The 26,374-nt window shown below is 46.4% G+C and overlaps 1 protein-coding gene across 1 annotated transcript in view; it reads left to right on the top strand.

The window, feature by feature from the left end:
• Positions 1-1,300: 1,300 nt before the first annotated feature.
• LOC147712901 (glutathione S-transferase Mu 1-like) overlaps positions 1,301-26,374 on the top strand; it is a 145,566-nt gene continuing 120,492 nt past the window's right edge. Inside the window, exon 1 of the mRNA XM_086923578.1 lies at positions 1,301-1,560. Coding sequence (XP_086779704.1) covers positions 1,525-1,560 — 36 coding nt within the window. The 5' untranslated portion in view covers positions 1,301-1,524. The remainder of the gene's footprint in view (positions 1,561-26,374) is intronic.

The raw sequence follows: 26,374 nt of genomic DNA on the forward strand, positions 1-26,374 counted from the left end.
CCCCCTTTGGTTGTTCAGGCTCGCTCACTATGCTCACTCGCTACAGTGCAGTATGACAATAATTTTATGCCATACCACTTTCAAATGTCACCAGCCGCCACTGAGCTTACCACACACAATGTCAATGTCCAGTTGTTAGAGTGGTGGCCCAGTCCAGTCTCTGCCGGTCACAGACTGGCCCGCCCTTGGTCCGGGCTTTGTTCAGCGTCGCAGTGGGAGAGGCTGCACTATGAGCGCGTTGGCCCTGCCTCCCCCACACTCGCTGCAGGTGCGGAGAGCTGCGGTGCACTCTGGGGACTGAAGTCCGCCCCAGAGTGTGAAGGCTTGGAGTGGCGCTATTGCCAGCAGTTGCAGCGTAGCCCCTGTGACCCTCGTCCTACCAGGGGTAATCAGGAACTTGCAGGGATGCAGCAGAGAAACACCATGGGACCAAGAACAAGCAGGAAGAGGAGAGTTTATAGTTCCTTTCATTGAAGGTTAGTAATGTTGTACACATAAGCACAAAACAGCACGGATAAAAACTAATAAAGTTTGTACGAAAAAAAAAATCACTGAAGAGATAGAAACTATTTTTAGGCAGAAGTGACCAATGTGCACAGGTTGTGCAATCACTCAAAGAGAAGGGCACCAATGCTCCGTATTGTATGTGCTGGAAAAAAACTAATAGATTTTATAAACAACAAAAAATCACTGAAGAGATAGGAACTATTTTTAGGCAGAAGTGAACAATGTGCACAGGTTTGTGTAAAAAAGGGCGCCAATGGTAAAGTGGGCTGAGACATTGTCTTTCTATGAGTGGCGGAAGTAAAATGGGAATGACTGTGACAATTTAACAAATGGATGAAGACTGCTGACTTAAATATCTTTTTCGTATGACTTTTTGAGAAACAGTACTCCAACAAAGCAGCAAAAAGTTGGCTCAAAGTTGAGAGCTGAAAAGGCACCCGATTCCTCCTGATGGTTCAGTAAATCATTCAGCCAGTCACGAATCGAGAAATGTATACCGAGGAGGTTATACATGCACGGACACAGACATCATTAACTAAATCATTGTAAAGTGTGTTTTTTTCTTCTGATTATAGGTAATCTATCATGTAATTTCTTCATTGTAAATCTGCGAACGATTCTTCATTGTACCCTAATATTAACTGTTCGAATCAATTAGCTGTTAGTCAGTCCGCATATTATTTCCTCCGTGACCCAGCTTCTCTGCGACTGGGCCCCTGGACCCACGCATCGTCCCGCCCACCCGCAGCTCGCCGTTCCGCCTCCACACACAGGACCCCCGCCGCCCCGCCCCACACACAGCCAACAATCTTTCTTCTTCCGTCCAGTCCGTCCTTCCGCGTCCGACTCGAGTGGGTGAAAAAAAGCGGTCATACGGCTTCCGCTGCCCATTGCTTGCGCCTCCCTCGGGTGTTCACGTGCTCTAGCGCAAGGCACTATAGAAAATCACGCCTCGACGTTCCAAGGACATCCGCCACCCCTAGGCGCTAGAACCGAGATAGTCAGTCCGTCGGCGCAATGACCATGATCCTTGGATACTGGGACATCCGGGGGGTAAGTCAGGAGTGAGTGGGATGTTTAGGGAGGTGTGACGTTTGAGAGAAGGTGGCGAGAGCGAGCCTTGCGTGAGAGCCGCAGGTGGGTGGCGGAGGGAAGGGGCGGCAATGGGAGAAGAGGAAAATTGGAGATAAACCAGAGTGGCCGTGACCTCCCCGGGGCGGCGGAGGGGGCTGTGGCCAGGCTGGATAGCAAGACAGCATCGCCTTAGGTTGTGCCAGAGCGGAGAACTTCTAGGAGGTGAATTACTGTTTACGGACATAGTCCACGTTCGTTGTAACTTTGTCCCTGGTTTGCCTTGATTTCTTCGTGCAGCAGTCGTTGTGTTGCAACAGTGTTGTAAATGTTTTCTTTGCCTGTGCCAGCTAACCCAATCCCATTGTTTTTAGGTCTAGGCCTAGCGTACACTCGCGCAGCCAGAATCCTTTACTCGGGGTTTTGAAAATGGACCTAGAAAATGACAGCGCTCGTGCGTGTTCATTTTCATTGGGCTTTGCATGCGTGTAGGTTTTTAACAGAGCACGCAATAGGCCATGGGCGGTCGTGTAGGTCTGCCCATGGCCTATTGGTGTCTGTTACGCGCACAAAGGCCATATGTCTTCCATTATGGTGCCCAGACACGGGCGCGATAATTGTAGACATATGCTTCGCGTTGGCGCGCGCACCACTCGCAGGCGTTTTTAAAGACATTTTTCTTTAGCGATCGCTTTCATTGCTGCTTGTTGTTGTTGTGTGATTTTGTGTTTGTGTGTGGTTTTTTTTTTTTTTTTTTTTTTTTTTTTTTTTTTTACAATAGTAATGCTCCGGAGGCAACCCCTGCTTTCACAAGGAGAACCTCCCGGGCATGACGTCAGGGCTATTGCATCAGTGCATCTAGCAGTGAAAAGGCATTATGAAAGCAGTACGGCTTAAGGGGACAGAGTGAAGACATTTCCATATGGCATACCAGGGGTAGAGACAGGCAGCACGTTCACAACATCCTCTACAGTGTGCATCAGGAATGTATCAGTGTTTTTTCTTTCAATAACGGGTTGAACCTATTTTTTGGGCATTAGTTTGTGAATCTCCAGTGCAGATTCACAATTCTTTGAACTATAAATAGAGACAGCTGCAGGTTCGGAGGAGGGCTCTACCTACCCATCACAATCTAAAGATAGTTTCCATTTCTCTAAACAATTGTACAATAACACCATGATCTACAATAAAAAAAAATACATAATTTGTTACAGCCACTCAGCCACATTATACCTATGAGTGCACAAGGCAACTGAGTTTGCCTAGCTGGAGACTCTGGCTGTTGCCTTCTTAACTGAAGAAGAATACATCTCTAGCTGTGAGAAGTAGTGTATTTACTTTCCAAACACAGTCACAACTTAGCCAATGCAAAACCGCTCTAGGCCGTACAGACACACAACCTTTTTATGAGTTAAAAACACAGTCATGCTATGCGTTAGAGACACACAATTTTGCAATGTGTTACAGACACCAAATTCTCCGATATGTTACCACACAATCACAAACTGCTTTACAGACACAGCAGTGAGATGCCTTTTAAACACCCTCACACAATTATACTGTGGCTTACAGACACACGTATGTTTTAAAGGCACAACATCACACCATATCTACAAAGCAGAGACTAAAAGTCAGATATTTGCACGTACATAGCCACTTTCCCCGTATTACACAGACAACCATACTGGCTCATTTACAGACAGCAGTTCCTTGCCCAACACATGCATCCTTATGGACGTGACGCCAATAGAGCCCCACTTACCTCCACTCTCACTCATCGGGCGCAAGTCTCGCAACACGGAACACGACAAAGCCTCACGAACGGCCAGCTCAAAGCTCTCATTTCCGCTAGTGTACTCGAGGGCGGACAGGAATCGGGCTCACTTCCGGGATGAACTCTTGGCCTGCCGCCGTCCCATCCCAGAGATCCCCTGAGCGGTCACGCTCTGGTCTGCTCGTGCTGGGTGCGCTCCCCAACTGTCGCGAGAGGCTCACGTGCCACGCTTTTGTTTCCCAGCACGCAGCTGCCTCCAGAGCACGTAGAAGCCCGAGGTCACGGACCCGCGACACCCAGCCCTGCTCTGCACAGTATCACTCAGTCTCTCGAACACACCCATCCTTTCATGGTCACATGCACGCTTCTCTTTCTCAACACACACACCCACACGAAAAGAGCCACAAGGCCACCTCCCCTTGCTGGGTCACACATTAACCCGCTCCGCACCACAGCAGCTCTCCGCATGCTGGCACACAAGGAGTTTCACAGATCCGGGTCACGCAACGCCCCGCTCGCGGCCCAGATGTGCACGTGCCTCAGGGCAGTTGGAAGGGGCGCTCTCGTTTCTTCTGGGACTTGAAGTTAGGCTTCTGCAGTTATATGTGCAGAACTGGCAAACAAGCATACACACCACCAGTTGTCAGTGCGCACTTTCACCGGGCACAAACACCACCACCCGTCAGTCCACGTTTTTACCGGGCACAAACACCACCAGACATCAGTGCACGCTTCCACCAGGCACACACCACCATCCATCCGTCAGTGCACGCTTTCACCAGTTACACACAGACCACCATCCGTCAGTGCACGCTTTCACCAACTACACACAGACCACCATCCGTCAGTGCACGCTTTCACCAGGTACACACAGACCACCAGACGTCAGTGCACGCTTTCACCAGGCACACACACCACCAGACGTCAGTGCACGCTTTCACCAGGCACACACAGACCACCATCCGTCAGTGCACGCTTTCACCAACTACACACAGACCACCATCCGTCAGTGCACGCTTTCACCAGGTACACACAGACCACCATCCGTCAGTGCACGCTTTCACCAACTACACACAGACCACCATCCGTCAGTGCACGCTTTCACCAGGTACACACAGACCACCAGACGTCAGTGCACGCTTTCACCAGGCACACACACCACCAGACGTCAGTGCACGCTTTCACCAACTACACACAGACCACCATCCGTCAGTGCACGCTTTCACCAGGTACACACAGACCACCAGACGTCAGTGCACGCTTTCACCAGGCACACACACCACCAGACGTCAGTGCACGCTTCCACCAGGCGCACACACCACCAGCCATCAGTGCACAATTTCTACAGGCACACACACCACCAGCCATCAGTGCACACATCATTTGTTAAAACATCCACAATTAACTATTGTAGCAATCGCAGTATGGCGCACTTTACTTTTAAACATATTCATCTAAAGCGCAGCAGGCCACCATTGCAACAAAAATAAATACATTTTTTTGAACTACAATTTATAGACTTTTGTTGCAGTTGGTGTTGCAATATTTAGCAATGCCAATAGCTCAAACTTAATTAACCCGAGACCTATTGCATTGTAAATGCTTGTTTGATTTGTTTGTTTGCAGTGATTGCCACCTCTTACTTCATTTGACTTTTTCTGAAACTGTAACTCTCCTCATGTAACACACTTGATTCTATTGTAAAGCTCCCTGACATCTTTGGGTAAAGTCCGCTCTATATAAAATCTCATACATAAATTGATGCTCTTCCATGAACACAGGCCCTTCATACACTTCACTCTCCTCTATCCACTTATTACCATCAGTTTGCCACCCACAGGCAAATCACGTCCACGGTACATAGAGCGTTACATTGATCTTTGGTTGCAGTGTTTTCCCCCAGAGGATACGATTTCCTTCTTTTGTTTTTGTTCTAAGTACGCTGGTTTCATTTTTCATGTAATCCTGTTCGTGGATCTGTGCTTTTGGTGTTGGACCGGTCCTTAAGCACTGGTGGACCGGTCCTTAAGCACTGGTGGAATCAGAGTTGTACAAAGACAGTCGCCATGGTGTGAATAAGATGCGTCTAATAGTTCAGTTCAGTAAATTTTTATTTCGACGATTAAAAACCATCATAAAAATACATTACACAATAAAAATTCATTAAATTACATTTCTGAACTTTTAGCAAATTAAAACCTGTAGGGAGGAGAAGATACAAATCATAAGGAGAGATAATTATTATCTACAAGGTTGGTTAATTTCTTGTGTTTCTCAGTCTTGCAGCTACTTTTAAAAAGCTTGAAATAGAGCATAAAGTGTGCGTGTCACTAGCTTTCCGTAAGAAAAACAGTGCAGCTCTTGCATGGCGAAATTTCTGTTTCCTGAGGATGTCAACCAAAAATAAACGCCTAGGATTTCGATAAAATGAACATAAAAGTACAAAATGAAGGGTGTCCTGCGGAGACCTATTGTCGCAGCTGCAGGCACCCTTCTGCTCAATCGTTACAGTAAAACCAGAGGGATAAGCTAAAATGTTAGGCAACAGATTGAGCCTAAAACGGCACATTAAAAATCTATCATGCTGGCTATACATCAGAAACAGATAGGGTTCCATTCCCACCCTATTTCTCACTAAACCATGAGCTGCTATTGATCTCTTTAAGGGTCCAAGACCACATCTAACAGTTTCAAATTTCTCCAGAAGCAGCTTTTTGACACTTAATTTACAACTGATAGAGATCGAAGAAGGGTCACTAAAAAGGTGATACTGGTCTATATACTCTAAGGAGTATTTAACATATTTTAACCAGGGGATTTGTAACCCCTTATCAGGCAGTCTGTAACAATTTTCCTGCTCAATGATGCCTCCGGATTGGTCCAAATTTTGATCCATGCTATAATTGGCCTCAGCTTGACATAGTCTGAAATATATGGCATCCCAAGTTCTGCATGAGCAATTTCCGCAGAGATGGAGTGTGGGATTTTCAGGATTCTGCAGAGAAATTTGTCTTCCTCTACTTGTAGTTTTTTGCAGTCCCTGAAGCCCCACACCTCCGCACCATACAAGGCCTTTGCCATACTAATTGATCCATATAGAGTCATTACTTGTTCGGGGCACCATCGTCCCAGCCTACGAGCAAAGCTTAATATTGCACCATTCGAAGAGACCAACTTGGTACAATGTTCCTCGACCAGTTGGCTGAATTGAATTTCACCATCAAACAGGAGGCCCAAATAGGGAAAAGTGTTTACTTTATCCAAGGTATGTGTCCCTATTTTAAACACACTTATTTGCAGGTTTTTTGCTGGCCACCATAACAGAGGATTTCTTTAGATTTACAGATGGATCCAAGTCGGCCATGAACTTGACAAATCTGTCCACCAGTTGTTGTAGACCCCTCGGTGTTCGAGCAAGCAGGACCGCGTCGTCCCCGTACAATAGTACTGGGATTTGACGCGGTCCTACTTTGGGGCAGTCCACAGCTAGGGAAATGAGGGCACTCTCTAAGGCGTTGATATAGAGTGAAAAAAGGAAAGGGGCGAGAATGCACTCTTGCCTTACTCCTCCTGAGCATAAAAATGGGTCTGTGTGCCCCCCTCTGGACTAAAACGGACCCTGGCAGTAGTGTTCCAGTGCAACTCTTTTAAGATGTTTATCAGCCCCACATCTATGCCTCTCTTGTGCATCATGGCCCACAATTTATTCCTATTCACACTGTCAAAGGCCTCAGCCAATCCATGAATCCCATGTAAATCGTACCCTTGCTGGCTTTTGTGTATTTGGCAGTTAACAGGTACAGATTCAGACACTGGTCGCTGGTTGATTTTCCGGCTCTGAACCCATACTGTATGTCAACTATAGTTCGGTGCTCCTCTGTCCACCCCATAAGCTGATTCAAAATCACTCGACCTAATATTTTGGCCGAGACATCAATGAGCGAAATCGGCCTATAACATTTTGGATCATCCCTACTCCCTTTCTTAAAAATGGGTACGATCAATGCAGTGGACCAGGAGCGTGGTAGACCTGATTTAATAGCCGCGTCTAAGACCCTGGTTAGGATTGGGGCCCAGAGGTCTATATTGCTTCTATATAGGTCTGATGGGGTGCCATCTGGCCCTGGAGCTTTATTTGTGTCTAATAAACGAGCGTTACCTCATATGTATCCTCCGCAGAGAATGTAATCCCGTCTCTAGTCGAAGGAGCTACATTTTACCTTCCCGGGTAGGTATAAAGTAGTCTGTTGGGATGTATGAGAAGAAACCTCCCCTTCTCAGAATGTCTGCAATTCTTTTAATGTGATCTTGACATTTTATACTCCGTCTCCCAGTCTTTGAAGAGGAGAGAGGTATTGTTCATCTATAACCAGGGCAACCAGATTGTGCGGCAGGAGAGGACCGAATTGTGCAGCAGAGCTGAGTAAATTGTGTGGCAAATTATACAGCACATTTCATGATAGTATTACTTCATTGTGTCTCTCTTACACAGGTTAACAACGCCTGGACATGGGGTTCACCTCAGTACCTGTCCGCAGCCAAGTACTGTAATGAGCAACAGAAAGAGGTCTGAATAGCAAGGCTGCAGGGGTTTCAGCAGGCGCAGGGTTGAATTGAGGCCACTATTGGGCCCGGGCAGCCCAAAAAAGTGCCCACATTTGCGGATAGCAATCTTTCGCAATACACTGCTTGGCTAGGGTCATGTGGCTAAATGATGGCAAATATTTGTGGTAACAAGTATTTAAAAGCTTATAGGGCCATTACTCATTTAGGAAATTAACATTCCAATTGGAAAAAAATGTGCTTTGTAGAAGCACAATTATCAAAACTACTAGGAACTCCACTTTAATTGCTTTTCATTTTTTTTGTATTCATGTTTGCTGTGGTTTTTTTTTTTTTTTTTTTTTTTTCCTCCAGGAAACGGCCTGGCGTACACCTAGACTGCCTTTTACATTCACCATTATTTATATATATATATATATATATATATATATATATATATATATATATATATATATATATATATATATATATATATATATATTTCTCAGTACTTCAGAGAGGCCTTTCAGTGCTTAGGTGCAGCTGTGTCGTTTTCGCTTCTCTTGCTGTAGCATCATATGAACTTTCCGACAAAGGGAATGTTGCTAGTGTATAAATGGAAAAAAAAAATAGTCTCTCTTTCCTTGCATACATGCAGGTTTATATAGCACAAACTTGGGCCAGAGGCATTGGGGCACTTTACTTGAGCACCATCTAACATCAGAGAAGGTCATTCATTTTTTGCTCATCCAGGGAGGGGAGGCAGACTAAGAGGAGCTCCCTCACCATCACCTCTTTTACCCTCACTCCCACCCCCCCTCCAGTCCTCTCCCCTGCAAGGCAACTGCTAACAGCGTACCTTCAATAGCTCCTTGTGGCCCCTGTCTCCCCTGGAGGGAGCCAAGGGGCAGGGACCCGTCATGCTGTAATAGATGGAGCAGCCCATTGTCATTCTGCCACTGGATGGGCCTCCCTTAATTTGCATTGGGGCCAGGCTCAGTATAAGCACGGAAAGGCTGCAATAGCAGCCTTCCATGTTTTGCACTAGCGGTGGCGTCTGAAACGCCCTAGTCGACCAAACCAGCATTGGCAATGCCAATCGGTCTCACATTTGCAAGAGTTAGAGCCATTGGTGCTGTATATGACCATGTCTTTTACCCGTGTGGTGTGCTTTGGAGTAAAATTATGAGGGTTGGAATCGTGTGGTGTGGAATTATGCGGCATGGCAGGCAGATGAGAGTTGCACAGAATAGATAGACAGGAAGTCAGCAAGGGATAGGTAGACTGTTTAGGAAGTGCTGAATGAACTACAGACACATGAGCAGAAAGTGTGAAAAAGAAGGGGAGTAGAGGCGACAAACTCATAAAGGGGAGAGCCTGTGCATTCAGAAGACAGAAGACAGCCCAAGAAAAGGAGGAGAGCGTGGGATTGAGGGACCAATAATGGTCTCTCCTTTTGGATATCAAGACCACAACTCCCAGAATGCATTAAGTTGTTGTAAAGTCTTTGAATGCTGCTCCTTCCATAGCCCATTCGTGTTTGCCTTTAGCATGGGCAGAGGTTGTCTGGTCCCTTTTAATCTGTTCGCCTTTCTTATGCTGATATGAACTGTTTAATGCATTTGTGGCGAGACCTTTGATGTTCTCCATGCACATCTCGTGATGTAATTAAAAGGTCTGTTGCCTTTTATCTCGTTCAACAATAAGTGTACTTTGATCTGCTGAACCCCTGTTATTAGCAATGCTCCTATGTGTTTTGGAGTTCGTATTGTGCAACCGGGTTCATGCCGGGCCGCCACACCTCTCGCCAAGACGTCCTTGCACGATCCCACAGGCTTTACTCCTCACCTGCTAGGATCCCACAGGCTTTACTCCTCACCTCTGCTGGTACAATCTACTCGGCTTTTCTGAATTTGACAGCATGTGCATCTGTATGAGGCAACATGGAGGCTCTTAATGTTGAAATCATGTCTCCCTTTCCCGCTATTTTGGTGGTCAGCGTTTATAAAACTAACACTACATTGTACAGGAACATAGTTATCACAAATGTACATATTGCACAGTGAACATAAAATATACAATTTCATTTTTGAGCATTCATTCAGGAGAAGGATAATGTCCCCTCACACACACGGAATACAGCCCAGTGCACGCTTACCTTATCCACATTTATGGCATGGAAAGCTGCCCTTAAGGTATAGTCATTGCTTTAATAATCAAGAGACTAATGTGACAAAGCGGTGACTATTAAAATAGTGACCTGCTCGGATTAATGTACCACGGATTAATGTACCACGTAACTTAAGGTTATCAGGGACCCCAATCCTGGCGACCAAATGCATTATGGGAAGTGTAGTTGTATGTCCACTTCATTGAACTGGTTTGAACAATATTTAATATTACAATGGACTTAATATTGATGGGGCAACGTTACTTTTTGTAATGCAAAGAAAGTATAGAGAGAAACCATATCTTGAGACTGGTTCGGATCACAAAGCAGCAGCAATATTGACTGGGCCCTGAGGAAGCGCCAGTGCTTTAAATGGGGGAAAATTAGTGCAGGTATTTATTTAAATGTGGCAGGGGCTAGGGGCGGAGCTAAAGGCAAGATGTGCAAAGTTTATTGGCTTTTATTGGCTTATATACTAGTTGCATTACACACACGAGAAATGACTTTCTATAAACAAATCAGGTTAATTTGTTATACAAAATGAAAGTTAAACCGTGATATTTTAACCTTTCCTTATTTTGTAATATTTCTCTCACAAAAGCACGCACAAGCAGCCAAACTGACCCACATAAGCATACACACAAAAGAATCAGGTGGGATTAAAGCCCTTTTAACCTCCCCTGGCTTTTTAGGTTTTGCCTGCAAGTGCGCACGCGCTAAAAAACCTTATGAGTCTTATGTGGGATCGATGACCCGCCCCTGGCTCCCATTGGCTAGCTCCATAAATGGAAGCTAGCCATTGGGAGCCGGATCTGTCCGTCAAGGCCGGATCAGATTCAAGGGGCTTTCCCGCGTTTTTTTCCCTGGGCGTGGTTCCGTTCGTCTTGGAGGCGGCCTCTCCTCTACCGGGCCGGATTACACTGCTGCAGCTGTCGGAGTTGGTAAATGTGCAGTGGGCGGAGTTTCGTTTGGGTTTGTTTTCTTGAGTCCATGCCGACCGCGGCCGGAAGAAGTCCAGGTGAGTGTTATTTTATTTTATTCATTGCCTTCCCTCCCGCTGTTCGTGTGCCCGTTCCCGCCCCCCTCCCGCTCTCCGTGTGCTGTCCTGTCTTCCCCGCCCCCCCTCCCGCTGTCCGTGTGTTCCCGTCCCCCCTTCCCGCTGTCCGTGTGTGCCCGTTCCCGCCTACCCCCCCTCCCGCTGTCCGTCATTGTACCTCTCCTCGCTTCACTTTGTTTCCATTGCGTGACCTTTAAGTGCCCCTGGGGCACAAGCAGGGGCCTACTAGAGTGCTTCTCTATCGGAATGCACTGTGCGGTCCCCCGGGGGTACAAGCAGGCATCCCCTTCGGCGTGCCTCTCTTGCTGGGAAGCGCGTGTGCCGAGGGTTTCCCAGAGACCGGAGTGTTTTCCAACTTAGGGCTCGCACTGCACGGATGGTGCGCGCTGAGTCCTCGGGGCCGCCTGCTCACATCACTGGCACATTGGTCTAAAGGTATATTATGTTTCATTGTATGTGCTTTCAGATTGCGTTGCTCGTTCCCAACTGCCGGTGACCGGGACACAGCCCTGGTAACTTCCTTTTTTTTGTGCAAGGCATTTACACTGTAAGTATTCCAGATACCCTAATGATTTGGCAAGGAGAACAAAAAAAAACTCTAGAACATGATGTTTGGATGACTTCAAATGATCTCTTGTGTTCGTTTCTGTGGAATCACTGAGGCTTGATGAACACTAAGTGAATCTGATGCATAAACGCAGCTTCTACCTCGATTCTGATGAGTGCCAGATGTGGGGCGCATGTGATGTGTGTGTCTTTGTGATCAGGCAGAATCCATTGCTGTTTTTAACCTACCGTAGCGCTGTCATGCTGATTGCCCCCACTCAAGGGCTGCTGCTATGGGGTTTGACTGCAAGGGGCTGGATCTTTTCAAAGGTGGGGTGCTTTGGTGGTGCTGGAGGCAGCAATAGGGTGAGAGAAAGGTGGGGGGTCGGGCTCATTAAAAGCTGCATCTCAGAATATACACTCAGAAAGAAAAACAGCAAAGCGCACACTGCAAAAATAAAAATCATGCAAAGCACCAAATGCTTGTTCTCACACTGGAACAAAAGCAGTGATTTAATTCACTTTTAAAATAGATAGGAAGTCGGGTGGGCTAGATTTCTTCTTTTATTTCATTGGATGCACAGTTTTTTAGTGGCTGGTGTCTTTCTACGGACTTTGCCTTGCATTCTTAACAAAGTTAGGCAAAATGGATCATTTGCAGGCCTGGCGAATTAACATTATTGCGTGTCTGTTGATTCGATCTTGAATGTAGAGCAACATTTATTTGAAAATGTTACTTTAAGAAAAGGTAACTCCTCAGACATCTGTAGGCAGTAGTGCTTCATTCAACTAAGCACACACACTACTATCGAAGTGACAGATTTTGTATGTACATGTCCTCCATTTACACTCACGATTACAAAAAGTTACTTTCCGTGAAATGCTTCGAATAAGTCAGAAGCGGCCCATGGTCTTCCGGTGAGGTCGTCAGACACCCCAGACTGAGAATGAAGAGAAACGGAAACACAACTTCTCTAATGCACCCCAGGTGTGTGAATGTGTGAGAGCCGCCCATGGTAAATGGAAGACCAGAGCTGTAAATACTGATGGGAACCAGGAGATGGTATAACAGAAGCACATTACGAACGTCGGCTTCTAATCCTGGTTACAGAATCAAAACTGGTGGAATGTGATGGTCGTAAAGTGCACTTACGCACCGGCCTCCAAGGCAGAACGGCGGCATTCACACATTCAAGATCAGGGGTGGGGTTCTAGGCGTTCTTTTGTGTGGCAACCTGAAAAAAGTATTTTACACCCACAAACTTACTCCTGTCAAAGCAGGGAAAAGTTCATTTTCATAGTGTGGCAGCCTGATTTACACCCACAAACCTACTCCTGTCAAAGGCAGGGACACCTTCATTTTTTTTTTTTTTTGCAGAGTTTTATATAGCGCAAACTAGACCCGAACCGAATCGGGTATCAGAGCGCTTTACATAGCACCAGTTACGTTACATGAGGACACACATTCATTTTTGTTAGGCACGGGGAGATTAGGTGATTTGCCCAGAATCACAGGATGTTTGACGTCGTTACCGAGACTCGAACCCAGGTACGTTGGGAGGGGGCACGCAGATATTTAATAAAGGAATTAGCCCCTGGCCTCACGTGTCTCATCTCCAGATGCAAAGCACAGACCAGAATCAGGCAGCCGGCACTGTACTGACTGAGCCTTTCCGGCACGGTGTGTTAGATAAAATGAACCTACCTACTACACTGTAACTGGGGGTACTGGCAGGGACCGCATGAGCATGTGAGGTGCAATAGGTGTGCGCTGGTATGACCGTAACTACATGTCAGTGGAGGCGGGAGCCTGGCACCCCGCCCCTGCTTTATAGTGCTATAAGCAGTCCGGTCTCTGCGTAAGCAAACCAAGTATTTCACATCACTTAGTGCGCTCAGCAGAGAAGACAAAGAGATAATGAGCAAATAGTCAGAACCCTTTTACAGTCCGGATTATTTCATACGCTCAGCAACAAGGCCAAAAGGTGTGCTGTTTTAACATTAAGCACCTAACGTTTATTAACTGCGAAACGTTTTAGCCACTCACGATTGTGTGCCTGGTCGGTATTACGCCCTATCATGTTTGTGAATGTGTATATATTTTGCAATATGACCTATGTACTAATAGATATTTATTACTGTGTTGGTACTGTGTACAGACAGAAATGAAGCTGAAACTTGAGGACATATAATAACGGCGTTGCATTTCTGGTCTGCTTGTTTTCTGGCTTAATTGTAACTCCACAAACCCTTTCATATCTCATCGGCTTTTCCCATCCTCTCACTCATTGTGTTTGTGTTTAGACTTTGTATTTGGCATCCTATTCTTGACGAGGCCCTGAAGTGCTTGTAAGTGAGAGGCTCCTCCGTTTGTTGTGCATTGTTAGTAGAGTGTAGGTTTACGGTGTAGCTTACATGGGATGCATTCTGTGTTGTGTGTATGGTGATAGAGGCGTGCTGCAATCATATGGCAGCAAAATTTTGGCTCCACTTATGCATGGAGTGAAGCTGAAGTGTGAGGGAGAGATAGTAATGTGATGTCCTCTTGTGTTTTTCACATTGTTCTTAGAGATCTTTTTACTGACATTTGCAGAAACATTATATTTCAAGTTCCATATTCAATCACATAAATTCCTAGACCCCTCTCCTTCCACAAAAGACCACAGGGTTGATACAGTGATCAGTTATCCAGTATTTGTTTATGCATAATACAGTCTCATTAGACTTGGTGCATTTGTTTTCCTCCTTACTAGGAATTGTTCATTTGTCTCTCCTGTTCAGTCAATTTCTGCGTCACAAAAATGTAACCAATGTTCATATTTTTATGAGCTGCCCCTGCCCTTATTCATTGGAAGATGAAGAACCCTGCACATATCTAAACTTACCTTACATGTTTCAATTTCTAAGGGCGGATACACTTCGCCAGGCCTGTGTGATATGTCACTTTACTAGGACTAATGCTAGTTGGGATTCAACCATTACAACGCGGTCTTTGCACCTCGCTACCAGGAGGCGGCCTGGGGCCCCGTTGGTAGCGAACTGTGGGGGAACCAAGACCCCCGTGATAGCAGTACTTAGCGGATTACGGCGGGCGGGAGGGGCACTCCACGCAGCAGTTGTGACTGCTCCCCATAACATTTGTAATATGGGCAATTCAAGTCACCATAACATTTGTAATGTGGGCAATTCAAGTCACCAAGGAGCATTGTGACCTTCTAGGGGAAAGAGTCCGAAAGCGGGTTACTTAAAAAGGTATTGGAACTGCAGGTGTCTTGCAATATCATTGTAATGTATAGTTGGGAAAGAATATATTCTTTATAATGAACAGTTGCAGAATAACTCTCTCCAAAGCTGTATGGAACTCTGAGGGCCTGATGTACATTGCCAGACAGTGTGTGGGGCTTGCAGTGTGTGTAGGGCTCTGTGTGTGTGTAGGGCTCTGTGTGTGTGGGGGGGCTCTCAGTGTGTGTGGGGGGCTCTCAGTGTGTGGGGGAGGGCTCTCAGTGTGTGGGGGAGGGCTCTCAGTGTGTGGGGGAGGGCTCTCAGTGTGTGGGGGAGGGCTCTCAGTGTGTGGGGGAGGGCTCGCAGTGTGTGGGGGGGCTCGCAGTGTGTGGGGGGGGCTCTGTGTGGGTGTGTGTGGGGGGGCTTTGTGTGGCTGTGTGTGTGGGGGGCTCTGTGTGGGTGTGTGTGGGGGGGGCTCTGTGTGGGTGTGTGTGTGGGGGGCTCTGTGTGGGTGTGTGTGTTGGGGGGCTCTGTGTGGGTGTGTGTGTTGGGGGGCTCTCTGTGGGTGTTTGTGTGTGTCATTTGCGAGAGATAAAGCTAGTGGCATTGTAAATGACAATGCCATTTATTTATGTTAAAAAAACATAAATAAAAATAATGTCAAGAGCAATGCCAATAGCTCAAACTTTAACAAAGAAAAAACCATTGCATTGTAAATGCTTGTCTCATTGTGCTGTCACTCGGCTGCCTCGATTCCTTGCAACACAGCATGACGGCGAACACTGGGATATCATGCAAATGAGCCCACGCTGAATAGTTCAGCGGGGGCTCAGCTCAGGGCTGTCAAAGTGATTTGACTGAACAAAGAGACAGGCTACTACCACTAGAGGCCAATGCGCCTAGCCTCCATGAGTGCCGGTACTCAGGGTGATGAAAATAAGAAGTGCCGGTACTCAGTACCAGTGAGTACCGGCGCATTTATTGCACTGGGAAGCACCCAGGAACACCGTATATGTGAAGGGCAGACACCACCACAGGAAGCTATCGCACATAACTGGCTCTTTGAGCCGGCAGAATGGGTGCATCCAGTACTTTCTAGTCTTTGCAAAAGGCCCACTTCCTGTATTTCCATGCACTTGCAGCTCTAAAGCACTGTACTGTCTGCCATTATCGTCCATGCTGAAAGATATACATTAGACTTTACCTGAAAAATACCGATTCCTTCACACTGTAGATGCTGCAAATGATCAGCTTTCAAACAGCTGTGTTAAACTTTCCTTAAGCACCTAATCACCACGAGCGGCATTCGAAGTAGCCAATGACCGCGCAGTCACAAGTCTCAGTCATAATGATGGGGAAGCCTGAAAAGCAAGGGAAGGAGCGGCTTCAGAAAACGTGCAAGTGGCAACCAGAACCTAATATTAACAAAGAACTACTGGATCTAGTCAGGAATGGTAAGAGTAATCATACTGATGGTTTACAGGCCTCGAAAAATCAAAAATGTTACTAGGTCTGCAGGTCTAGTTACTAAAATAATCTAATCTACCTATTTGTAATGCTCTTGACCAATAAACTGGTTTCAAATGATGTGATTGTGGGCAAATAATTCAATTTAATTGAGCCACCATTGTCTTAATTATCACGTATGACAGCAACTTCAAACGTGTGATTTCATCAGGTCTGCTGTACAAAGAAAACTTGTTCGTTTGATTTAATAGACTAAACTTCCTTTCCATATCGATTACAAATCCACACACATAAGATGAACATGACCAGACTTGCCTCTTAGCTCATTAACACCTTCGTTGCAGCGGCTATTCCGCCGCAGCGCTAAGGGGGTGGGGGGGCTGCGCGGCGCGCACATCCTGGTGACGGAACCGCTTCGTCACCAGCCGCGGTTGAGCAGTGCTGATAACGGAGCGGTTCCGTCATGGCCCCGCCCGCTCAATAGAACGCCTAGCGCAGGCGCGGAATCCGCGCAGTGCAGGCGCGTCGGGCGGGCCATGACGGAACCGCTCCGTCATCAGCACAGCGCCACCGCGGCTGATGACGGAGCGGTTCCGTCATCAGCACGGAAAAGGTTAACAGCATTTTCATCAGTGTGGGGGCAGGAATGTTTAAAAACTATCACTCTTAATAAATACATAATTAAAGCATGTGGTAGCATACGTTCAAATGTAATTTCCAGATTTTAATTGAAATGGCCACAAACTTTTCCATTGACATGCATCTTTCCTGATAAAACTATATAGTGTACAGACCATAATGTTTGAAAATGGAGTTTCTGCAAATGTGACACTTGCACATTACCAAGTAGTGTTTTGGTTTGTTTTGCTCCTATTTAACTCTATTTGCATTACACTTCTTAATTACAAAAAAATTACTTTTTATAATTGTTATATTTGTAATATTAATTTACAGGTTCTTTATAGAAATGATGTTAGAGGAAAATAACTGACATATTAGGCTAGCTCATTTGACAAAAACCTCTAACTAGTAAGAGAAAAATAATCCTCCTTTTCCAAGCAGCAATTAGTTAACCCCTTCGCTGCTAGGCCTCACCCGAGACCCCTGTACTAGGCCTTTTTTTTGGCTATTTAGTGTAGTTCGAGCTTAGGGCCCCTGTAACGTTTTGACCACAAGGTATCCTCGCCAAATTTGCGTCCTTTTCTTTAAACATCATGGAGATTTTAAAGGTACCTGAGCTCTGTTGATTCCCCTGGAGGGGACACAGAAATTAGCCAAAATACAGCAACATTTTATTTTATTTTTTTAAATGGGGGGGGGGGCATTGCTGCAGATTAAAGAGTCTGATTAAAAAAAATATTAATAATTATTCAGCAAATGGTATCAGCAAAGGGTGTATGGTGCTGAAATAGCAATCTTCCCAGCTTTCAGGGACTGACAGACTTGTCAGAAAACCAATTTTTTTTTTAAATACTGTTTTGGCATTTTACTGGGACATAGCCTATTTTTGCTATTTTTTTGTCTATCACCCTCCTCCTACTTAATGGTAGAAATGGGTATGAATGCAATAATGGATCTTGGAAAGCTATACATTTCAAAAAAGTGGACACAATTCTGAATTTAGCAAGGGTTTATTTGTGTCGATCCATCAAGGTTTTTTAGAGAAACTAACAGTTGCAAATTAGAAAAATCCAAAATGAGTTGAGAAAAACAGCCATTTGTCCCGTTTTCACCAGTAACTTCTTGTAATTATGACAGATTTTTTTTAAAGCAATATACCATACTGGACCAGGGCGGGGCAGCGATCCTGGTTCTTCTAGATCTCTCTGCCGCCTTTGACACGGTCGATCACTCCATCCTGATCGACCGTGTCACCTCCCTGGGAGTGACCCATCATGCCAGGGACCTCATTGCCTCCTTTTTGGCTAATCGTACCCAGGCAGTAAAGCTAGGCTCCTTCTACTCTCCAACATTTACCCTACCGTGTGGGGTGCCGCAGGGCTCTGCACTAAGTCCCACTTTATTTAATATATATGTGGCAGATTTGGCGAGAGTCATTAAAGCTCAGGGTCTCCGCTTAACCACCTATGCGGATGATACCCAATTGGTGTTGGCAATACACACAGATGGGCCAGCTGTGGCTGCAAGATTTCAGGAAGGAATGAGGACCATCAGTTCATGGATGTCTAGTAATTGCTTGAAGCTAAACTCGGACAAGATCGAGGTTATGACCTTTGGCAACCTTGTACCAGAATGGTCCTCCGGTTGGTGGCCCAGTGAAATGGGCCCACCCCCAACGCCAAGGTCAGGAATCTCGGCGTTGTGTTCGACGATAAGCTGCTGTTCAAACACCATGTGAACAAGGTGGTCTCTTCATCATTCTTCATGCTAAGAAAAATTAGAAAACTGCTGCCATACCTCCCGGCAGGAGCTGGGAAAACTTTGATTACCACCCTTGTCTTCTCAAAGTTGGACTATGGCAATGCCCTTTTTCTTGGAACACAGGAACAAATTCTAGCTAAAATGCAGTCCGTGCAAAATGCAGCGGCCAGAAGTCTGCTTAATATCCCCAGTCGCCGCTCAACCACCATGGTCATACGCCATTTGCATTGGCTAGAGTCAAGAATCGCATAAAATTTAAAGCTCTTTGCATTGCTTACAAAGCTATTCATCACTCCGGACCAAGGTTCCTCAAAGATGCCTTTCGAATTTATGCCCCTCAAAGACACCTTCGCTCTGCTAGTACCTATTTGCTTGCTGTCCCGCGTACCAGAACTGCCACCTGGGGAGATAGGCGTTTTCTAGTAGCCACCCCCAAGCTATGGAACTCCCTTCCTCTGCCCATTAAAACCAGTCCAACCCTCACTATTTTTCGAAAACTCCTGAAAACTTGGTTATTTGACCAATAATTTTAAGGTAGCTTCATCTCAGGAGTCCGATCTGCGCCGAGACACCCTCGGGTATTTGCGCGCAATAAAAATCTCAAAAACATAAACATTACATTTGCTGGACCCTTCTGGTTGTTGGGATCTATAGGAGTTGTAGGTTCACCAAGACCCCGACAAACCCAGAGCCAATAACTGAGCATAGTCTTGCAATGTTTTTTTTTTATTGTGAGCTGGGTATATAGCAATTCATTTGGGAAAATATGAACAGTGAAAAATCGGTATGAAAGACACCTAATGTATTTTTGAAATGGGAACAAAATATAGAGTAGGTTCCCATACTAGCATGTAAAGTATAAAACATTTTTCGAAGTCATTTCTTTTTTATACATGCTCTTCTATTTGGAAGACAGAAATGCATCGAAAGTCAATAGGTAAGAATAGTTGCTCTACAATTCTGTGTTCCCCTAAGTCTTCTTATAAAATGGTACCTCATTTGTGTGGGTAGGCCTAGTGCCCGTGACCGGAAATAGCCCAAAACTCTACGTGGACACCACGTTTTTACAGTGAAAACTGACCCTTTTTATTTTTTTGCAAAGTCTCTAGCTGAAGATTTTGAACCCTAGCTCTCCCGGGATCTAGGGAAACCTAGCAAATCTAGCCATTTTTTTAAAACTAGGCACCCAGGGGAATGCAAGATGGAGTGACTTGTGTGGCTCTCACCAAGTTCTGTTACCCAGAATCCCTTGCAAACCTCAAACTTTGTAAAACAAAAAACACATTTTTATCACATTTGTGATAGAAAGTTCTGGAATCTGCAGTGGGGCCACAAACTCCCAACCATCCTGAACTCTCCAAAGTCTCCCAATAAAAATGGTACCTCACTAGTGTGGGTGGGTCAAGTACCCACCACAGGCAAGGGCCCTAAACATATTGTGGAGACTTCAAAAAATTACCTATTGTAAAACAACCTAGTTTGGGGGGGAGGACAACTGGGTTTTTGGCCCCAGGCTCAGCGGCAATCTAAGGAAACCTACCAAACTCATACATTTCTGAAAACTAGACACCCTGGAGAGTCTAGTGAGGTATGGCTTGCGTGGCTACCCCAACGTTTCTCTACCCAGAATCCCCTGCAAACCTTAAATTTAGCTGAACAAAAAAAAGGCCACTTTTTTTTGCGTGGGAGGAATTAATTTGGAATTAAATCGGAAAAGTGGTGATCCTTCAATCTAGCCACATCCTCCACCACTCCATCTCTAGGAACACTTGCCTGTTCCACTACAACAAGGCTTCCTATCACAGACTCTTAAAACTGAACAAAAGTAATCTTTGATGCTGGAGAACACTCCTGGAACACAACAAAAGCATTAAAAGTTGCTAAATTGAAAAGCTGGATGGCCAACTTCTTATAACAAATGTAAGCTTCACGAATAGTAGTGTAAGGTTCCAACCTCTGATCTACCCTATCAACACCACCCATGTGTCTATTCTAGTCTAAAATGCACACTACAGCAACCTGACCCCAAAGAGCCACAGGTGAAGTAGTTTTCATCATGGACGGTAGTCAGCATGTACACGTTCTGCCACCCCCCTCCCCCTCCCACCCCCCGTCCACAAATTTCACAGCTAGAAGGTTCACTACTCGAGGCAATGCACTGTCCCCTCTGAAGCTTTTTGCAAACAAGCTCTTTTGGGTAACCTTTGCGGTTAGAGCGGATTGTGCCACAAGCAAGACTGACCACTTTGAACAATTCCCTAAACAATTGCACAACAGTGTAGAAGTTATCTAGGTACAAATGGTGACCTTTGTTAAAAAGTCCTCTAGCAAGTTACCACACCATTTTCTCTGAAATTCCTAAAGTGGACGGGCAACCAGGGAGGACAATAGTGGAATCCCTACCAGTGTACACCCTGACATTATAGACATATCCTGTCCTACTGTCAGACAACATGTACATCTTAATTCCATTACATACCCTCTTGCTAGGAATGTACTGTCTAAAAACCAAACCACCCTTGAACAGGACCAAAGACTCGCCAATAGCTATTTCTTTCCCTGGAGTATAGATGTCTGAAAATTGATCTACAAAGTGATCAAGTACAGGCCGAATCTTAAAAACACGGTCACAGTCAGGGTGATCTTGTGGCAACACTGAAGCATTATCAACAAAATGCAGCATCCGAAGCACAAGTAAATACCAATCACAACCAATGTTCCCTCTAATTTTTTAGGTCTCGACCTCTGCCAATGCCTCTGGCATTGCAGATGTCGAGACATATAGAGGTAAAACTACGAAAGCTAAATCAGGCGGATAGTGCTGAGTGCATGTGCCCGTGCACAAGCTTGCTGACATTTGCTTCCCCGAGCCGCCTGCATCATCAGCCTCCCTCCCACAGGCATCTGTTGCTTCCCCAGCGTGCGCAGTGCGTGCTTGGCCTCACTTCTCCTCCCCCCTAATTACATCCCACTTTCACGGCCACAAGGCCGTGAGATTCACTTCAAAGGGATCTGCTCCCCGCCCCCTGCTTCACACTTCATCTTTTCACTTTTCCACTTTTCCCCCTCTTGATGTTCTAAGGAAAAGCACAAGTAAGTTCCCCAGCGCATTGGTTAACAAAGTGCTGCACCCACCCCTTGTTACCGTGGTCCGGTGGCGGCTGACCCAAAGCTTGCACGCAATGATGTGAAAAACCACACTTGCGTGTGACAAACACAGTGAAATAAGTGAATGTTTTGCATAGCTCGTATGATGCTGTTGAAGCAGCTAGCAGTACTTTCTTGTTCGGTTGTTTATTTTGGAGTCATAAATGTGTTAAATGCCTTCTGCTTTACCCTAAAGTGTGTCCCTGTCTCAGGCAAGCGGAACAATGGAGAAGACATTGAGGCAGGCAATCCTGCCTCCACGATAAGGTTTAATCGCACCAGCTGCCGAACTGCGAGGCTCACAGATACAAGGTTCCACTTTCACTTCTGCTTGCTGCCACCAAAAGCTTCACACAGTTATGGTTCCTAATGTGGCAGAAGCAGAGCATTTAGAGCAGAACAGCACAGAAAAGTAAAATATTTACTTTCTGCTGCAAATTGAATCACTTTCAGAAATGTAATTGAGGCTCGACTACATATGCTAGACATCAGTTTGCACCAGCAACAGCCTACGCAACCGAAGAGTGGAATCAAAATGTAACAAAATAGTGCAGTGAATAATGGTGTACATAAAAAGTGTGTAATACCAATACGATCGTGCACACATGTGTTCTGATTTAAGGGAGGATATACCGCTTTCTCCAAGCGGCGGCTGTGCTCACCCCTTAGTCAATAGCTATTCTGGTGTGCAGCTGTTAGTGCACGCGATGTATCAATCTATTTTGCATATATACACACCTATTTGACATAAATTAGCTTTTACAAATACAGAAACAGTATCTGCACATTTAAACGAAGTGCGGGGTATGATGTCACACACCCGCCTCCACTCCACATTGTCAGCAGAAGAGGCCTTGCCCGGGATAACCGGGGCAAAGAAAGACATGAACCGCAAATATCTCGATTTTCTGTCTAGTAACTGGTCAAAGCCTGAGAAAATGCTCAAACATTAGACAAGTATGCATATCATGATATTATGACTCTCACAGTCTGCATATCATTATACTACTACACTCACAGTATTGATAACAAGAACATTATTTTTTATTATTGTCAGCACTATTCTTAATATTGGTACTGCTGCTTTTAGTGCAATTGTTATGGGTGATATTAACAACAATGAGGATGTGGCCTAACGGCTAGAGCGGTTGACATTGCAGCTGGGAACCGGGTTTGAGTCTCGGCAGGGACACTCACCATCCTGTGATTCTTGGCAAATCACGCAATCTCTCTGTGCCTAGTAATGAATGGGTCTCTCTGTAATACAACTGGTGCTCATGAAAAGTGCTCTGATATATTCGGGTCGAGCTCATGCTACATAATACATAATAATAACGTTATGTCAGACACTGAACGATCTTTAGGTGCATAGGTCACACATACTGTTACCAGTACAGTCCGGCTCCTGCCCTCAGCCTGGTTGAAATGCTGCATCTTCTTTGCCGAGGCTGTGAGCAGCTGGTCCTCACGTCAGCACTGAGGCTGTTGTGTTCTCTCTGAGCCTAGGACTTATGGGAACCCTGTCTACATAGTTCTACATTACTATGTGTGGAGTGCTTAAAAGTGACACGAGAGAAGAATCTTACATTTAGGCTACACATTGCAGACAAGAGAGGACCCTGGTACTGCTCTGGAGCTTCAGATTATCTAAAGCCGGGGGTGGAGGCTCATGGGTACCATCAGTCCTGTACCCTGACACGAATGGTCTTTGCCTACTTTAGGAGGAGCTTCAGTGTTACAATTCACCCCATGGCAACTCCTTTTCAGATAGAATTGTTGCCCTCCAAACATATGATGCAAATTCCTCTTAGAACTAATCAAGTGAAATCTAAACGGGAAGACGTCTCAATGCCTCTCACCACTCTCCCCTCTCACCTCTCTCCTTTCTCACACCACTCTCCCCTCTCACACCACTCTCCCCTCTCACACCACTCTCCCCTCTCACACCACTCTCCCCTCTCACACCACTCTCCCCTCTCACACCACTCTCCCCTCTCACATTACTCTCACACCACTCTCGCCCCTCTCACACCACTCTCGCCCCTCTCACACCACTCTCGCCCCTCTCACACCACTCTCGCCCCTCTCACACCACTCTCGCCCCTCTCACACCACTCTCGCCCCTCTCACACCACTCTCGCCCCTCTCACACCACTCTCGCCCCTCTCACACCACTCTCGCCCCTCTCACACCACTCTCGCCCCTCTCACACCACTCTCGCCCCTCTCACACCACTCTCGCCCCTCTCACACCACTCTCGCCCCTCTCACACCACTCTCGCCCCTCTCACACCACTCTCGTCCCTCTCACACCACTCTCGCCCCTCTCACACCACTCTCGCCCCTCTCACACCACTCTCGCCCCTCTCACACCACTCTCGCCCCTCTCACACCACTCTCGCCCCTCTCACACCACTCGCCCCTCTCACACCACTCTCCCCTCTCACCCCTCTTCCCTCTCACCCCTCTTCCCTCTCACCCCTCTTCCCTCTCACCCCTCTTCCCTCTCACCCCTCTTCCCTCTCACCCCTCTTCCCTCTCACCCCTCTTCCCTCTCACCCCTCTTCCCTCTCACCCCTCTTCCCTCTCACCCCCTTCCCTCTCACCCCTCTTCCCTCTCACCCCTCTTCCCTCTCACCCCTCTTCCCTCTCACCCCTCTTCCCTCTCACCCCTCTTCCCTCTCACCCCTCTTCCCCCTCTCACCCCTCTTCCCCCTCTCTCCCCTCTTCCCTCTCTCCCCTCTTCCCTCTCTCCCCTCTTCCCTCTCTCCCCTCTTCCCTCTCTCCCCTCTTCCCTCTCTCCCCTCTTCCCCCTCTCCCCTCTTCCCCCTCTCCCCTCTTCCCCCTCTCCCCTCTTCCCTCTCTCCCCTCTTCCCTCTCTCCCCTCTTCCCTCTCTCCCCTCTTCCCTCTCTCCCCTCTTCCCTCTCTCCCCTCTTCCCTCTCTCCCCTCTTCCCTCTCTCCCCTCTTCCCTCTCTCCCCTCTTCCCTCTCTCCCCTCTTCCCTCTCTCCCCTCTTCCCTCTCTCCCCTCTTCCCTCTCTCCCCTCTTCCCTCTCTCCCCTCTTCCCTCTCTCCCCTCTTCCCTCTCTCCCCTCTTCCCTCTCTCCCCTCTTCCCTCTCTCCCCTCTTCCCTCTCTCCCCTCTTCCCTCTCTCCCCTCTCCTTACTCCTCACTCTCCTCTCTTCGCTCTCACCACTCTCCTCTCTTCGCTCTCACCACTCTCCTCTCTTCGCTCTCACCACTCTCCCCTCACCACTCTCACCACTCTCCGCTCTCACCACTCTCACCACTCTCCGCTCTCACCACTCTCTTCTCTGTCCCCTCTTCCCTCTCTTCTCTCCTCACTCTCTCCTCACTCTCTCCTCGCTCTCTCCTCACTCTCTCCTCGCTCTCTCCTCACTCTCTCCTCGCTCTCTCCTCACTCTCTCCTCGCTCTCTCCTCTCCCTCCTCTCCCTCCTCTCTCCTCTCTTCGCTCTCCCCACTCACCGCTCTCCCCTCTCACCGCTCTCTCTCCCCTCTCACCGCTCTCTCTCCCCTCTCACCGCTCTCTCTCCCCTCTCACCGCTCTCTCTCCCCTCTCACCGCTCTCTCTCCCCTCTCACCACTCTCTCTCCCCTCTCACCACTCTCTCTCCCCTCTCACCACTCTCTCTCCCCTCTCACCACTCTCTCTCCCCTCTCACCACTCTCTCTCCCCTCTCACCACTCTCTCTCCCCTCTCACCACTCTCTCTCCCCTCTCACCACTCTCTCTCCCCTCTCAACGACTTTTGACACAGCCCTGATGAGTCACAGGCATTGCCCTGTTGATGAAACACGTGTCGGCTGGCGTTCTGTAAATATTCAAAAGAAAGAAGACTTATATAAAGTTTAATATTTGTCTTCAACACACAAACCGGTGTCTCTTGTTTTGTCTCGATTGACTGAATCACTTATCAAGTTATGTATACCTTAAGTGTGCCCAGTACCTGTATATCACTATGCGCTACCACAGAGTCACTGAACGCCACAGCATCACTCAGCGCCCCCACAGCATCAATCTGTGCAACTATTCAACAACAGCTGGTTCAAATATGTTCTTTCAATGTTTCAAGCTTTATAACAAATGTCACAAAAAGATGTTAATATTTCACTTCTGTTCTTGGTTTTTCGTCACAATAAAATACACTGAACATAATCTTCACAAAAGTTATTTACAAAAGTTTAAGCTATTGCCATTATGAATTCACAAACTTTGATTTAAGTATTAATTATTAAAAAAAATTAAAAGCAGTTATTTGTAATATCAATACATATTGCATTACAAATGCTACAGGTGTCACATTTGCGAAAGTTACAACTATTGGCATTGTAAATGACAAAGCTATTAATTTTGCTATTTTCAAACCCAACACATTAATAAAAAATGTGTCATTTACAATACCAATATCTCAAACTTTCCTAATGCGAGACTTATTGCATTGCAAATGCTTGTTTCCTTTGTGTGCGGCA

Source organism: Lissotriton vulgaris, chromosome 5, assembly GCF_964263255.1.
Source record: "Lissotriton vulgaris chromosome 5, aLisVul1.2, whole genome shotgun sequence".
Lineage (NCBI taxonomy): Eukaryota > Metazoa > Chordata > Amphibia > Caudata > Salamandridae > Lissotriton > Lissotriton vulgaris.